Below are 16,759 nucleotides of genomic sequence, written 5' to 3'. Positions count from 1 at the left end.
CAAATTGGTGTCCTGGTCCCCGTCTCACGTTTGCCCCGTCAGCATTTCCTCTGGAAATATGCCCATGCCCACTCTGATAAAAAGCACCTGGATAATTAGCTATGCAATGTGTGTGCACTGTGTGCATCGATGGATAGGTCCAATGCTAGGCTAAAGTAGTCTACGCGGCAACGTGTTACAGAACATGCGATAAAAGATTGACTGAGATCGCTGTTACTCTTCTGGTGAGTGTTGAATCAGACAACTGTAGCTTCGAAATTTGTCAGGTGATGTAGCACTTGCTGCTATGTTCCGGAAACAGCGAATATTCGCACAGTGCGTGAATGTTTTATTAAAGTCATACCTTCTCTAGCAGATTCTTGGGTTTAGCGATATTCCAAGCAATTTTGAACAATGCGTCTGTCACGTCGTCGGCAATTTTTAAAATGATTCGAAATATGGATTGCTGGGCTTGAAACCAAGCTAGCAACGTTTGATATGTATAACTCCAGATGAAACTATCGTGCTATCATTTCAGGCTTCTAGGCTTTGTTACAACAACCGTTCTTCGACAAATGTGACACATCGGTCTTCTATAACAATACAGGGCCAGTAGTGATTATATTGAATGATGTCGCGGGCCGCGGGTTGAGAACCCCTGTACTACAGTCTCTATAGTACCGTATTGCTCATTAACCTGTTCGTCAACCTGTACCGGCCCATAAACCTGCCTTTGTGATAGCTAGCCATCGGCTCATTGTAATTCGGATCTGGTACACCCCTGTACACCCCATCCGAGTGGTACACCCTAGGGTGTACGACAACCCCGGTTGAAGAGCACTGCCATAGACAACTCCAAGTCGCTTCGACATCTTCCTGTCTTTTCATTATATCGCATTTTTTGTGGTGTTTTGAACTGATAAAATTGCTAATAAACCAATGATGAAAATGATGATATATATCCCCTTGCAAGTCCTTGTCGAAATTGTTAGCAAAGCAACGGAAGATATTGATTTTGAAGGATTATTAATTTAATTTGATTGCCCCAACTGATACATTTGACGTTCATAACGCCAATATGTATTTCAGCATTGTGACCCAAGTCGTCGTGTACAATTCACATTAATATAAGCTATCACTTCACTGAAATGTAGGCCTAGGGTTAGAATTACTAATATGACGTCACGTGACATCATGAAGTTCACGTCCGCGTTCACACGAACCTGAACCTTTCAGAAGTACACACCATCCCTACCAAGTAGTATATTGAACTATTTCCTGGAATAGTACGGTCTCGCAACGCGTTGATCGTTGTGATGTACACCACATACTCCGTTGATAATTTTACCTAGTTCTTTTCTAATCAACTGAAAAATAACAAATGCGAAATACGTAAGTTAGGGTCTCCATAGGTGGGGGACGATTCATTCGTTGCAGTATCATACTGGTTGAGTGAGGTTTAGAATTAAAATAAAATCACAACGCTGGTTAAATACGATATTTCATGGCTATTCTAAGTCGACTTCGCGGAATCTTGATCGAATATAATCTGCAAAATGTCATAGAAAATAGTGTCTACTCAAGTTATACGGAAAGAGCCAGATTCTGCCTTCATATCGTACTTCACGACTTTAGTAAAATTCAGAAGTGCGGCTACGACTCTCAAGCCCTGATTTCACACGCTCAACTTCCCTGCCAAACGATGGCAAATTCAGGAGACATGTCACAAATTAATGGACTTTGTAACCAAAAATGATTGTATTTATTTCACATTTATTTTGGTGTGCATGCAGTTTGATCGTGCAATGCGGTCAACTTACCCCGAACAGACGAGTTCATCAAAGTAGTTCGCTTTACCGGTGTCGACCTCGTACCCCGACCTCCGTATAGGCAGGAAATATCAAGCTCTCATTTCACAGTGTACAAGAAAAGCAACAAATATAAGGAATGGAAGAAGCGTATCATAAATCGCGGCCAACAATTAGACTCGCAAGCAAACATTGAAATTCACGATCACTCAAGACCATTCAGACATGTTTTTTGGAATTAACACGTTACAGGAAGAACAAAAAGGAACGCCAATCTTGGGGATAAGACGTGCAAGTCATCCCACCCGCACACACGCTAGTGTTTCCCTCTCTGTTTTTTATTGTTTGAATTCGACGCTTGCTGCGCGAATTTCGCCTTACCGGCGCGCTTATAATTACTGGTCTTGGGCGCCGGCTGAACGGCTCGATACGTGTAGTCTTGGTGTAAAAACTCGTATAGCGAACGCGCGTTTGATTTACTGTCCAAAATGGTAGACAGCTGTTCCTCCGTAAGAGCTGTCAGCTGTTTCAAATTTTTAACGTGGTTGAGAACGCGGTTACAGTTTATCGAATCGATACCGGGCATCTTGAGAAGAAAATCGTACGGTCCCGAATTGTAGCTACCAGAATGAGCGGCCCCGTCTTCCACGGAGCCAGCGCCTTTAGAAACAGCGATCGCGGCATCGGGTTGCTTACGGCCGGATTTAATTTCGTGGAAGAACTCGGCCGCTATATTCGGCGACGGGCACCATGCTAAACGCAATTTCGGAAAGTGAATCAGCAAAAGGGCGAGTTTTTGGTTGAGCTCTTTCACCGAGCTGTTGGCCAATATTCCCCTGACTTTGAAAGAAAACGCTTTGTTCGCGTCAAACTCTATCATCAGCATCGGCTTTTCGTAATGCCGACACATCGAGGTGCATTGCGTGTACAGGCGTCCGCTTTGCAGCGAACCGACCAGGTCGGACAAGCTCTTTCTCTCCACGCAAATTTCGGGAGTCACGATATAATCCCCGACTTCCAGAGTCAACGGGTCGATGCCGATGCCTCTTTTATACAAAAGCCCGGGCAGTTCGCTGCGAAATTCTCTCATGTCGATGATAATTTTGTGTTCTTCGTTACTCGTGGACTGACCGCCCGCTTTGCGTGTGTCGTTAGGGTCTTGGTATGCGGGTGTTGGATCCCGGCTCAATTGAGGCGCATGCTCCGTTTTCCCTTCTATCTCCTTCGGAATGACCATTGTCGACTTCTCCCGTATCAGCGAATGAAACGCTTCCTTTTCGTGCTTCACCGACGACAGGTAGACCTGCTCTTCCGTCGACATTTCGTAAGTTACGACATACACTCTGAGTGGAACTCCAGGTTTACAAGCCTTGTATACCTCGAGTTGTCTCACGAAATTTAGACTGTTGTTGTATAATACTACGTATCGCGGCGTTAATGTTTCTAAAGCTTTGGTAAGGCTGTATCTGTCGGCGTTTCCGAATAGCGCGTGTAAGTAAGTATCCGGAATAGTCGGGCACTTTACCAAGCTGTCAGATTCTTCTTCGTCATTGTCACTTGTAGACGCTGTTGGTTCTGTAGAGCTACCGGAATTGACAGGGAAAAGGTGTTTCTGGTAGAGTCTGCTGTACCTTTCAATCATCGTTGCTCTGCCCCCGTGTTTCAAATAATGGTTTAGGACGTCAATGGTGCGGAGGTCAGATGCGCAAATTAGAGTAGGTCCAGTGCCAAGACCTGTAACTGCCGTCTTTTCATTTGTTTTCGCAATATCCTCCAAAACCTCAGACAAAACTTTCCACTTCGGTGGTTTTTCCAATAAAGGTTCGTATTTGGGTGTCTCGTCTTTCTTTTTGTCACCATAAACGCGATATCTCGCGTGCGAGAACAACTTATCGGTCGCGTCTAGGAACATCCAGCCGGAATTCTTACCGAACGACTTTTCGTTGGCGCATAAATTTTCGACCGTTTTCAGAAACGTCGCGCAATCGTATTGGCACAGCCCGCGCAAGAGCGATCTCAAAGCCCGTAAATCTTTGACCAAATTCTTGGTCTTGCTGCCGATTTGATTCCACACGGGATCCAACTGGGCCCGCACGCTTCGGTCGAACGACGCTCCGAGACTTTTTTCCAAGGATAACACCTCGGTATCGATGCCCGGGTTGTAAGCCTTGATTTCTTGCAAACATGCTGAAATGATTTCGAGCAGACAGTTCTGAATTGCGCTCATCGATTGTGTGATGGAGACGTTGATTTCTACAACTTCAGGTTCGCGTTTTTTCAAGCATGACAGGATACTAGCATGAAAACGAGGCCACAGCATTACTTTACCGACGAACAAACTCTTCATCGTTTTCTCCAACTTGGCGTACTCTCCCAGAAACATAGTCGGATGATCAGTCACACCTTTTATAAATCCATTCTTATTTTTTTCTCTGTAAAGTCTCAGTATGAACGCTTCTTGACACGCGTCAATCATCTTATGTGCCTTGTCTACAATTATGCCGCTTATTAGATCAATCGGGATCCGCTCCATCAACAGGTCCATCACTAGTATGCGGGAGGATATGAAATACACGCCGCCCTTCGCATACATCCTTTGTCTTTCTTGTATCGAAACATCGGAGGTCACGACAACCGGTAAATTTGAAATTCCGAGCTTACCAAGCTCCTGGGTGTAATATTTTTGTTGGATTTCATCCGTGTTCAGGACTAACACGAGCTCTTTTAAATCGCTGTAAAGCCGAATCAAATTCAGCAATATACGATCCAGACCAAGACCTTCGCACAAGACCAGAAGAGCGTTTTCTTCATATAATTCTAAAAATATCTGGTTTTCGTACTCCAATAAATGCATCTCGAAATAACTGAGAAAACAGGGCACAGACGCAAATAAGTTAATTCGGGTCGTTTGGTGCATGGCATGTATGTAATATTGTCACAGTTATAGTAGCAAAACAAACATTTTGGAAAATTACCTCCTGATATAGCAATAATAAAATACCATACAATTGAAGCAAACATACACTAATGGCATACGACGTATGAGAAGTTGATTCATATCCAAAAGAATGTATAAATGTACACCGTCATCCGTCACACACACCGACATCATCATTGATTCACATGCCAGTAACCCATTCTAACTGACTAAACAAATGAAAATAACCATCTTATAAAATGTACGATACAAGAACAAGCGTTCTCAGAAGTCACAACCAACCAATACCGAATGATTTGTACTCTCTTTCCATGTCATCATGGAAAACGATTACCATATTTAAAATACAGGATATTCCTCACAAAAAGTCATCGGCATTCAGACTAGAAACGATAAGAGCAAATTTTTTCCTTGCTCCATTGTGGATACAAAGCAACAAGTATAATCCATCAAGTAAACGCATTCAACACACAGGTAACGGATAAAAGTATGTTTCCGAAGTGGATAAATCAAGTATGTTACACAACTCGTCTGCCTACAGAATGCTGACGCCGAACTGGGGAACATAATTTGCAATTTGACAAGGTTCAAAAAGCCGAGCAAAGAAATACGAAATATCAACTGTTGTGTGATAAATATGGAGATAACATATTGCCAAGCAAAGGAAAACGCATATTTTGTCATACACGAGCTTGCAATAGTGTGCAGTGCGCACACATCCCTCGTATCTATGGTGGGATCGGTCAATAATAAATAGCCTGACACATACTTATATATATGCTGCCTAGTGAAAACATGAAACGTGGCATGTGGCCGGCAGCTTGGACAACTGACATCACTTGGTAAAGCATAAATAAATGACTATAACAAGTATAATTCATATACGCTGAAACGGACAACATGGTTGTATAGTACAATATTGCTCCACTAGTGCTATCAAAGGTGAGTATTCACTTACAATGTAAATCTTACAAAAGTTCCGACATGATAAACTTTATAGTAATTGAACTGGGTAAAAACAAAGGGCACGTGTGCAGAAAAATTGAAGAAACAAAAATCCAAGCATCGGTACGATGCTGTATTTAAATTATCACATCGAAAGGTCCGTGCCAAGATGCCCGCAGTAAAGATCGCATCCCGTTACTCAGTACTCGTTGCTATGTTTATAAAAAATAATTTTACACAATATTTGCCTCAACGACCGGCCTATTGATGATGAAACGTTCAAAGCCCAAGGGCGTCACATCAATTTCCTTGGACAGCTCCCCGGGTCCCGTAACCAGTTTTTCAGCCAGACACGCCGCCGCTCCCATTGCCATTTGAACGCCGTGTCCACTAGAAGAATAGGATGTAGATATAAAATAGATTTTAAACTGTAACTGCGAGCCCGGGGAAAAATATAACAATAACAATTCACAGTCACCACCACGCACCTGAATCCCGTTAGAAAACTGAAATTCCAGTAGTAAGGATGTTTACCGATAACACCGTTCTGATCAAAAGTGTTGTAGTCATAGTATCCAGCCCATGCCGATTTCAACTGAAAATATGGAAGCAGTAGACTAAGTGCACGCCAATGCAGCTAGGCTGTCATCAATCGGGTCAATTCCAAATCAGTCTTGAGCATTCTCATCGATTTACATTAAAAATAATAGAGGTGACACATATCGTTTCCGTAGCTCAGAAATGGCATGGCACCAAGTTTCAATATTTCGGCATGGTTTATCCTCTCTATGAAATAATTTATGCCGTATATATGCATCCGTACATCAAATCACACAAACTAAATATAACTGAAATTGACACGACATCATGTAATTTTAGATTACTTGAGTCACTGTAAAAATGTGTGACTTGACAAATAATGAAATGAAATGATTTGACTTGGCTTGATTACAAATTTCCTGCGACTCGAAATGCATTGATCCCGCTACTGGCCTGTGAAGAGATTTCTAGTGACCAGAAAGACCTCGCACGCAAGGCAGGTTCTGTTCAATAATATGCAACTGTAAGAAAAGAGCGTCGCTTCCATAATTGCTACCTTTAACTTTTCCATAGCTGGAATTCTATGAGCCAATCTGGGCCAGACTTCTTCGTGAAAAAAGTCGTAGTCCACATCAAGATTGGAGTGATCTACGGAATTCTGAAACAGCATAAACAAACGTCCAACCAAAACCATTCTATTATTGCAACCATAAATTTACATCGTCTTCCGGAGACATGCCACAAATATAATGCCCGCCAAAACCCTCCCGTCGTATGTAAAGTCCGGATGGGTCAACTACCATCGGGCAATCAAATATAGGTCCATCGGGACAGTGAACTGTGTAGACATATCGTTTACGAGGTTCCACCGGCAACTAAAATAAAGCATACAGGGTCAGCCTAAATCGATAAGGTCACCGAGGCAACATGAAAAACCACATCCTTACCGGAGCTTTTACACTCGGGTGGTCGCAACTTGGATTCTCCACGCCCACACCCACCATTTCAGCAATCGTTTTGGACGACGCACCAGCGCAGTTGCACACACCCCGCGATTTTACAAGAACCGGTTTATCGATATCTTGGACTTTAATCTGAAATGTCAGTGTTAAATTCGGCAACTGGTAAATAGAAATTCAGAATCTACAAAAACTAATGCTGAGATACAAAGGTCGGGTGGGGGGGGGGGGGGTGGGGGGGTGGGGGGGGGGGGGGGGGATGTACAGCACATGTACAATACAGATGTTCAGAAATAAATTTGTTCCTACTTTTCTGAATACATGATGGAATCGTTAGGTTACCGGTACCAAGAAAAAAGCTGCACACCAGCACACCAAATTTGGGTCAATTAAAGCCAGTAGAAGCATTGCTACTGGAGGAGAAAGTTAAGTTATATTAAATAAAAAGATTTTTTTGCAAATTTTGCTGGCTGCACCATAACATTATATATAGATACGAAAAGGTCATGTGTCCGACTCAACTACCGAAAGACATGTCCCCACGTATATAATCGGTCGGGGTTGACGTTGACCTACCGGTGTTCAATAGATTTTCAACTAAATTTCCTTCAGTTTCGTCGTAACCCAGTTTTCACGTCTTCATGAGATTTTTTAGTTGTCTTTGTACAGAATTGCGAAAAACGAGGACATTTGGACGTCCTCAGAGGGCATTTCACATCTCTTGGAAAAAAGAGGGCATATGGTAGACCTACCTAAAGTACATTTCATTACTATAACCAACAGTGCCTACGTCTAGCTGTTGAGCTTATGTTCAAAGTTTTTCCACCAAAATTGAAATTAATATAGCAAAACTCGTGCTTAATTGCTTAACAATTTCAGGAAGCCAATCCCGTCACCAGCAAGACATTTGGCAAAGTGCCCAAAAGCGTATCACACTTCAATCATCTGGACAGTTGTTTCTTATTGATCTTGACATCAGGCCAAGAATAAGCTACACTTCTCCAGTATGTGAATTCTCGCTCAATATCTTACTATAAATGACTGTAAAACGCAAGGCTACGAAGGCATAAGTCAGAAACGTGAACTGTACCATTGAAAGAAGTAGTGGTGAACAGTAATTACTTGAAGTTAACCAAACATTGTGTGCAATGATACACTGACATGCAATCAGTAACTAGAGCAAACTTATGTCAAAGAACGCTTGACATCTATAACTCACATATGTGCCTTGCACCGACTCTGCAATCTCCGTACGCGACCCATCCGGCATCGAGGCAATAACTCTGCCCGCAGGATTTTGTTCACTTGCATATTTCTTCTTGAAACCGACAACCTCTCCCGTTACGAATCTGACTCCAAAGCTTTTCAGCTTAATCTGTGAGTAAAACGGAACTCTGCAACTTTTGCTCTGAGATCTCATAGAATTTCAGGAGCACAGAATCGGAACAGAGAAAATGAAGAAAATAAATATACTGGAAAATATTTGCAACTTTGACTTTGAAGTTTAAAGTTTGAACTTCTAAAACAAAACTAACCCTAAATTAAATTTCATCAAATGACTTGAACGCAAATGTAATATTGGAAACATCATTCAATGCCACCTTTTTGATACAAGATATTTATATGTAGTTCTATTGAAGTTTCTGCATTAGACTGCATGGCGATGCTTGCGAAGTCCTGTTAAAGACCACTAACTTCATGGTGATTGTTCAGCATCCTTTGAAAGAAATGCGACTTGCGTGTTTGCTATAGCCTCTATTATACTGCCAACTGCCAAGGATTGCTCAATTGCAGGCGAAATTCAACGAAGTTTGTTTGTTAAGTCTCTGTAGTTGTGGGCTACTTTTAAACTCTTTCGTAGCCAACAAAACTTACGTCATGTGAGACATACGCCAAAATTAGACCATGAACTCCCTATTACGACACCATGCAGAAAAATATGATATAACTTCTACAATGATGCCATATTTCTACAATAATCGAAAAGTGTCCAACTTCTTGCGTTTTGGAATTGAGGTATAAAATTCTGATCTATTTGGCGAACCGGCAGAAACCTTACCTCGGACCAGCACTGGTCTGTGGACCGGCGTTTCATAACCTTTTCTCTAGAGCAGTGCTCTTCAGCCTGGTGTATCATACACCCTAGGGCAGGGGTGTCAAACTTGACTGGAATTGCGGGCCGGATTCAAACCTTCGGATTACACGATGGCCGGAGAAGTCAAATGATTCCAAAAGTTCACCTCCCCATTCATTCCATTGTTTTTCACATGAATGCGTTGTTATCAGGCCTATATTCCATTATATTACGAGTCATAAGGGTTCTATTCTAGCAACACCTTTATTCGGAAGCAACGAAACTGACAGAAATACGATGATTGGCCGGTTGAATACAGTTATAAAGCGCTAAAACAGTGGCTCTAACGACGATATTAGTTGACGTATTCCTATGCTCCCTTTGTTCTGGTCACGGTCTGACGTTAGCCCTGCGTATGCGCTTTGAGGAATACAAGAGATTTCAACGGAAACGCGGACATAAGAATTAGGGTCGTTGTTATTAAATCGCGATACGTAAAATGATCTGCCCTAGCTTGCAAAAAAACAAATTAGCTTATAATCATGTTGCAAGTATAAAGGTTTCGCGGAGGCCCTGAAAATGCTTCGCGGTCCGACGATCGAGAACCACTGTGCCAGATTGGCATCCAGTAGTCTCAGACGATGATTAGTATTTAGTACTAGCATTTCTTATACTGGTACCAGCTTTATTTATCCTGATTCCAATTAGGATTACACAGGTTTCTGTGTATTATTCGAACTGGGGTGTACAGGGTTGAGTAAACGTTAAAAGGGTGTACCATACCGAAAAAGTTTGAAGAGCACTGCAACTGCTCTAGAGGAAAATGTGAAAACAGGAATATAATATATTAACAGTTGCTCTTATTGGTATAATGCTATCAAGCAGTACAGGCATAATTCAAACAATACAAAGCTACAAAACAAAATTAGTACCGTAGTACCTTGAGTGCTTCCATTAGCGCCCACGGATCATACCATCCCTCATTTTCCAGGCCGTAACAGGCAAGCTCAATACCATCTACATTCATCCAGGGGAAGACTTCCTTCAGCTTATTTTGTGACATCAGCATAACTTTGGCACCGTTCTCACTAAAAGTGACACAACTGTCAAAATTCCATCAAACGCCAAATTTAGCGACATAATTTTGAACTGCGCAGTTATTCAAATACTAAACAGGTTCACTTACATCTGTGTAGTGTAGTTTGTCATAAGCTGGTCCGCTCCATTTTGTGTCGCAAGGAACAAATATCCTTGAGGATTATACTGAACATCCGGGATATCCTGGCCAGCAGTCGCCAGGTGCTGAAAGAATAATATATTACCAGCATAATATACTATATATATATTGTGAGAGACAGCATTTTTATAGTGCAGATCATCCAATATCGGAAAATAGTGTCAAACGAAAATAGCATATATTCCAGTGGAAAACAACAGTAACTGACCAGTTTGATATTCTTCAAATACTCTGTAGACTTCATAGAGAGTTTGATATTGCATGGATGAGAAAATTGTTGGCGTATACCGCCGCATGATAATGATGAAGAAGCCTTTGAAAGCTGGAATATAAAATCAGAAAAAAAGAACAAGGTGTTTATGCATATGATAAGATAGTTACAGATGGGTCTCTTTCTACAACAGCGATAACGGGAGCCAGGTGTTTGGAGGCTTTGATTGGAGTGAGCTCTTCAAGGTTTCTCCAAAGATGGAAAGCCAAAGACAAACCCATTAATCCGCCTCCGATTATCACAAATTCAGCCTCATTGTCTAAAAAAGATTCAGAATAACGATCAGTGAATTAAACATGAACATTCAAAACAAAAAGTCAAAGAGTCATAAATATTCCTATAAAAACACACTTATTTATCTAAGACAAGGGCCGACTTGACCTAAAAATATTTCAGGATAGAGTGGAAAGAACTCATTAGTGTTAGAGCTCAAGAAGTCAAACAAGATACCGAAATTAGCTAATGCCATGGATAATGAATGTTGAAAAGTCAATAAGTAGTAAAAATAACATGCATAAATCAAATTTATTCCAATAGGAATTACTGGTACAAGTTAAAAGAAGAATAAAGAGATTTATATAAAAAAAAACAGCTCTAATACATATTTACTTGGTAATATTAGAGGAGCATCCCTGTCACCATCATGGATGTCGTGGACTTCATCAAATTCGAAAGGTGATATAATGGCAGAATGATTTCGCTTCCATATCTACAAAAAGAATTGCAGTGACGCAAATTGAAGTTCAGCTAGTGTAAGTGTAGTACAGGAATGGGCACACTTTTCATGATTGGGCCATATTGCCTAAACGACTTGTCTGCATGTGCCACGTATTTGGTAGTACCCAAAACAGAAGATAGGTTTTCGTACTTTTTATTTGCTAGAAATCTGAAAAATATTAATTACATTGACGGGCCACTATGGTGCAGCTGCGACCTATATTTATACCCTTCGCTAACCATACATCGTTCGAAACTATACTTTGGGATCCACTGTTTTAAGTATTCTAGGCCAAGTTTTGCCTAAAAACTGAAAGCTATCAAGTAGAAGTAGAAGTGGTTTAAAATCATAACAGTTGGGCAAGTAGGCAAAATCGTCTTCAAGTACATTGAAAAGTAGTATGCCTACTTCATTACTGAGTACATCCAAATCTCCGTATATACGACAGGGGTGTGCACAGTGCAACCTGGTGTGTGACACCTGGAATGGCTTTCCAACTAGTGCAGAGCGGATCGACAAATTCCCCTGTCGTACTCCGATCCTGATTTTAAAGCTGTGGTCAGACTCCTAGGCCGGATTCTAGAAATGACCGTGATCTGGTCGAAAAACTCCGATAATAATTATCTACTCACAGGATGGTATTGAATATTGACTGAAACAATGCAAGTTACTGGAAATTAAAAACTCAAAGAACAAGCCCAACCCTTATCTGCGAATTTGGACTTAGCATGTGGTATATTTCCATGAATGTTTTACTTCAACTATTGATACGAGGGTGGAAAAGAGTAAGGCTTTCCTATTTTTAGTAAAAAAGCACTGATCCGGCCCCGGTAAAAAATGAGAAAATCCAGCCGGATATTCAATCTGGCTCCCGTCCATGCCCAGCTCTATTTCCAACTTAGCTTATAACACTATACCGGTAGTCTCATTATTAGTCTGATAGACGTTTGAGCAGCACGCATAGCAGTTCAAGTACTTATGATCAATCAATAGCAGCGATATCATGATGAAAGCAGAGATCCAGAGAAGGATACAGGCCACGTGGAACAGCCAAAAGTCACAAAAAGGATAACGGGAAAATAGAAGGGAAGGATAGACCAGATATGTTGTATGGGTTGGAGACAGCTTCTCTTGCAAAGAGCCAGAACTAGGGATGGTACGGTTCTCGTGGAGTGACTAGATTGAACAGGATAGAACATAGATATTTCAGAGGTACAGCCTATGTCACACCCTTCGGATAAAAAGAGAGAACCAGACTTCGGTGGTACCAGTATTGACACGCAAGGAACTAAAACGGCCGAGGAGAGCTATATTGGTCAGTTTTCGCTTGAAATGCCTATCCCAGGTATAAGGAAGAGCAGTGTGTAAGGGTTGCCAGTAAACTCGCCCCAAAGTAAATTCGGCCCAGGCAAATTCGGCCATTACATCAGTAAATTCGGCCCACCGAGAATATTGTATTAAAACGTATTACCAACCGTTAACATGAATTAATTACATAATTACACTATTATTAAGTGATTTGGATGTCAGGGTATGCGTAGATCGCGTAATCACGGGAGATAGCGCGGATATTCACGGGGACCGAATTTACCGACGGCCGAATTCACCGGTCAATTCACTGGTTACTCGGTCAATTCTGCCCTCGGAGAATTTTTTATAAAAATGTATTACCAACTATTAATGTGAATTAATTTCATAATTATATTATTATCAAGTGATTTGGAGAACAGGGTATGCGTATAAATATATATATGTATATATATATGCCGATGTTTACGGGTCCGAATTTACCGGCAGCCGAATTCAATCGGTATATTCGGCCCTCGGAGAACATTGTGTGAAATTTTATTACGAACTAATAATGTGTATTATAATACATAATTATAATATTATCTAACCTGAACCCTAACATTAATCCTAACCCTAATTCTAGCCTAATCCTAAACCTAACCTAACCCTAATCCTAACCTAACCCTAATCCTAACCCTAACCCTAACGCTAATCCTAACCCTAAACCTACTAATAACTACTAACTAATAATGTGTAGTATATTACATAATTATAATATTATCAAGTGATTTGGAGGTTAGGGGTTAGGTTTAGGGTTAGGATTAGCGTTGGGGTTAGGATTAAGGTTAGGGTTAGGATTAGGGTTAGGTTAGGATTACGGTTAGGATTAGGGTTAGGTTAGGGTTAGGGTTAGGATTAGGGTTAGGGTTCAGGTTAGATAATGGTATTGTAACTGTTGTTGTTACTCTGGCCCTGGCCGAATTTACCGAGGGCCGAATTTACCGAGGGCCGAATTCACCGACGGCCGAATTCACCGACGGCCGAATTCGACGGGCCGAATTTACTTTGGGGCGAGTTTACTGGCAACCTGTGTAAGATGTTTACACATACCGGTAGCGGTAGGCCTAGTATCACATGAACGTCGTCAACCATAGCTGACCATAAAAAAGGCCATCAAACCTACCACAGATGTTATAAATTGATTTCAGGTAAGTACAGCTTACGTAATCACAACAAATGCTATAATACTGTCATGAAGGTAAGTTTATAGCCTATCGTTTTGTAGTCTTGATGGCGCTTGGCTGACTCTTCTATTCGGCTGTCACGTGAGGAGAATTCCTACCATGCGGCATGCGCAATTAACATATGAAGAGGCACCTCTATTCCAAACAATCAAGTAGACCACGTGGATATTGATACTATTTCAAAACAATATTGACGAGGAAGTTTCATAATTATGATCAAATTAATCAGTTATCAATGGTTAACGTAATACGGTACTTCAATCCACTCAAGACACACAATGTAGCCTGCAATGCAGGGTTGTAACCAAGTCACAAGGCTCCGAGTCACAAGTCAATCTCACTTTTATAGTTTTGACTCGAGTCTTTTTCAATTCACCACAGAGTCAAGTCCGAGTCCAAGTCAGCGATCAGAGGGTCGAGTCCAAGTCATGGTATTATGACTCGAGTCAGAGTCCAAGTCATTGTGTCGACTGCTCAGTTTCCAATTAAAGTCTTGTTAAACCCACTTTTTATAACTCTAACTCTATAATACACAACGGTAATCTTCCTCACTTTTAACAGGTCAGTTTCTGTCACATTTTCAAGTACCAAATTCAATAGACGAAATCCCGATAGTGTGGTTATAGTGGTTACTTTACTATTTTTCAAAATTACAATGAAATGTCGGTCTTGGCCGTCTGAGTCTCGAGTCACATGACTTGGACCGAAACCATGTCGAGTCAAGTCCTGTATGGAATCAGTGTCCTGTAGTCACACTGTTCCATTTTTCTATTATTCTTTATTAAATTAATTCAACTCGGAAAATCATTGCTGCTCACATGTTATATCAGGCCCCTATGGAATCTCGGTCCATTTTTTGAAATAAATCCTGCGTGATGAGAGCTTTTCTGCATGGAATAATTAAGTAATTAAACAGAAAGTCTACGTGACGTTGCCACCAATTCCACTGTGGATATCAGGCAAAACGTACCGAGATTCCAGTAGGGAGTCAAGTCATTTCCGTATTATAAGAAAATGACTCGGGTCAAGTCGAGTCATCAGAAAATTGCGACTCGAGACTAGTCATAACTCGAGTCATTACAACCCTGGTACAATTCTAGAACTTATATACCGTGCATAAGGCCCAATATGAAAACGAAAATATTATTAAACATATAGGCTACCTATACCGGTACCGTTAATTCCATCTCCATAGTATAGTTGCTTATGATATACCGTAGTTACCAAATATAGAAATTAGTACTTACAGTGTTCGGTGATAGAGAAGATCGAGTGAAATTGTAGGACGACGCAAGGAGTACATCCCGATAAAAATTGTGGCGATAGCCACATGTCATCTGACACACTCGTGCCACAGTTTTTATCAACGACATTACTAAAACACTGACGTGTTTTTTTGTCCAACTCCAACTCGCGCTTGATTGCGCAATAGATCTGAATCCTTACCAAGGTTACAAACTCCTTTCGCGACAACTATATCAACCTCGATCAAAATATATCGCAGGGGAGATAATGCACCCAACAAACACCTCTGCGAAGTTGGTCAAAATACTTCCTTCCGGCAATAAATCGAAATCTGCCGACTAAAGTGCTTGATTTTGCTATCCACATGAAACGAATGTATCGCAGAGTTATGTTTCTATATGGGAAGAGCTTCTTGGAGGTACAGAACTTCAATATACAATTAAATAGTATATTCATATTGAAATAAACCCGAATATTTTCGGCTGACACTCGTCAGGGGTAATCGTCAGCAACTAGTAGAGAATTGGAAAGAACATTGTATATCAACAATCGTATCACAAAATATGACGTCACCAGCATGAAATTTCGAATGAGAGAGCGTTCAATGTACTATTTTTAGGTGATACACGAACTCCTTTTGTTGACAGAGTTTTGGTTGGTGTATTTTGATAAAAGTTGATTCCAAGGCACACAAATGGAATTGTGAACGGCCTCGACCTACGATTCGAAATCGGTCGTCTCGATAATTATTCGCACAAATCGGATTATCCAACAGATGTTTGCCGATGGCAGAATTAATTGCCTTTGATCGATCAGCATCAATCTTAAGTGGATGAGTTAAGGGTGAGCTTTTCACATCGCGTGACGCACGTGTTCTGATAAATCTGGGGACATGTTGGTTTATGCGGTCCTGCAGACGTCTTGACGTTCTTCCCACGTAGCCACAATCACAGTGGCACCTATATTCGTACACTACATTACTTTGTTGAAGTGCAGGAAGCAGTTGTGTTGTTTGAAGAGCTTCTTGGAGGTACAGAACTTCAATATACAATTAAATAGTATATTCATATTGAAATGAACCCGAATATTTTCGGCTGACACTCGTCAGGGGTAATCGTCAGCAACTAGTAGAGAATTGGAAAGAACATTGTATATCAACAATCGTATCACAAAATATGACGTCACCAGCATTCGAAATTTCATGCTGGTGACGTCATATTTTGTGATACGATTGTTGATATACAATGTTCTTTCCAATTCTCTACTAGTTGCTGACGATTACCCCTGACGAGTGTCAGCCGAAAATATTCGGGTTCATTTCAATATGAATATACTATTTAGTTGTGTTGTTGTAAAAATCACATCATTGGTTTTGACTGTATCGTAACATTTACCGACAGCAGAAATCAATTGTTTTTCAAAGCGGGTGGAAATGGAACCAATCCAAGGTAGATGGATATAAACATCTTTTATTGTTCGTGCGGTGGGCTCTGTTCGTTTTTCTGCGTTGA

General features: G+C 41.0%; 2 protein-coding genes across 3 annotated transcripts; both read right to left on the bottom strand.

Annotated features, from left to right (window-relative positions):
• Window positions 1-1,713: 1,713 nt before the first annotated feature.
• Window positions 1,714-4,704, bottom strand: LOC145454919 (DNA repair endonuclease XPF-like). The gene has a single exon (XM_080332852.1). The coding sequence runs from the start codon at window positions 4,702-4,704 to the stop codon at window positions 2,104-2,106; it is 2,601 nt and encodes an 866-aa protein (XP_080188978.1). The 3' UTR covers window positions 1,714-2,103.
• Window positions 4,652-15,558, bottom strand: LOC145454920 (FAD-dependent oxidoreductase domain-containing protein 1-like). 2 transcript variants are annotated; one of them, XM_080332853.1, is made up of 12 exons: window positions 15,251-15,557; window positions 11,361-11,460; window positions 10,862-11,010; window positions 10,689-10,802; window positions 10,430-10,545; window positions 10,184-10,331; window positions 8,389-8,544; window positions 7,158-7,304; window positions 6,930-7,085; window positions 6,767-6,868; window positions 6,159-6,265; window positions 4,652-6,060 (listed from the first exon to the last, which is right to left on the bottom strand). In XM_080332853.1, exons 1-12 carry the CDS (start codon window positions 15,374-15,376, stop codon window positions 5,904-5,906), a joined length of 1,578 nt encoding a protein of 525 aa, XP_080188979.1. In that variant the 5' UTR covers window positions 15,377-15,557; the 3' UTR covers window positions 4,652-5,903. The 2 variants fall into 2 exon arrangements, with proteins under 2 accessions (XP_080188979.1, XP_080188980.1); XM_080332854.1 differs by lacking the exon at window positions 7,158-7,304 and having other exon boundaries at window positions 15,251-15,558.
• Between the last annotated feature and the right edge of the window lie 1,201 nt (window positions 15,559-16,759).

The sequence above is a fragment of the Botryllus schlosseri genome, chromosome 14, assembly GCF_051294905.1.
Source record: "Botryllus schlosseri isolate E-star chromosome 14, Bs_hap1, whole genome shotgun sequence".
Taxonomy (NCBI): domain Eukaryota; kingdom Metazoa; phylum Chordata; class Ascidiacea; order Stolidobranchia; family Styelidae; genus Botryllus; species Botryllus schlosseri.
Note: the sequence above shows the minus strand (reverse complement) of the source record. Positions and strands in the feature narration are given on the sequence as shown.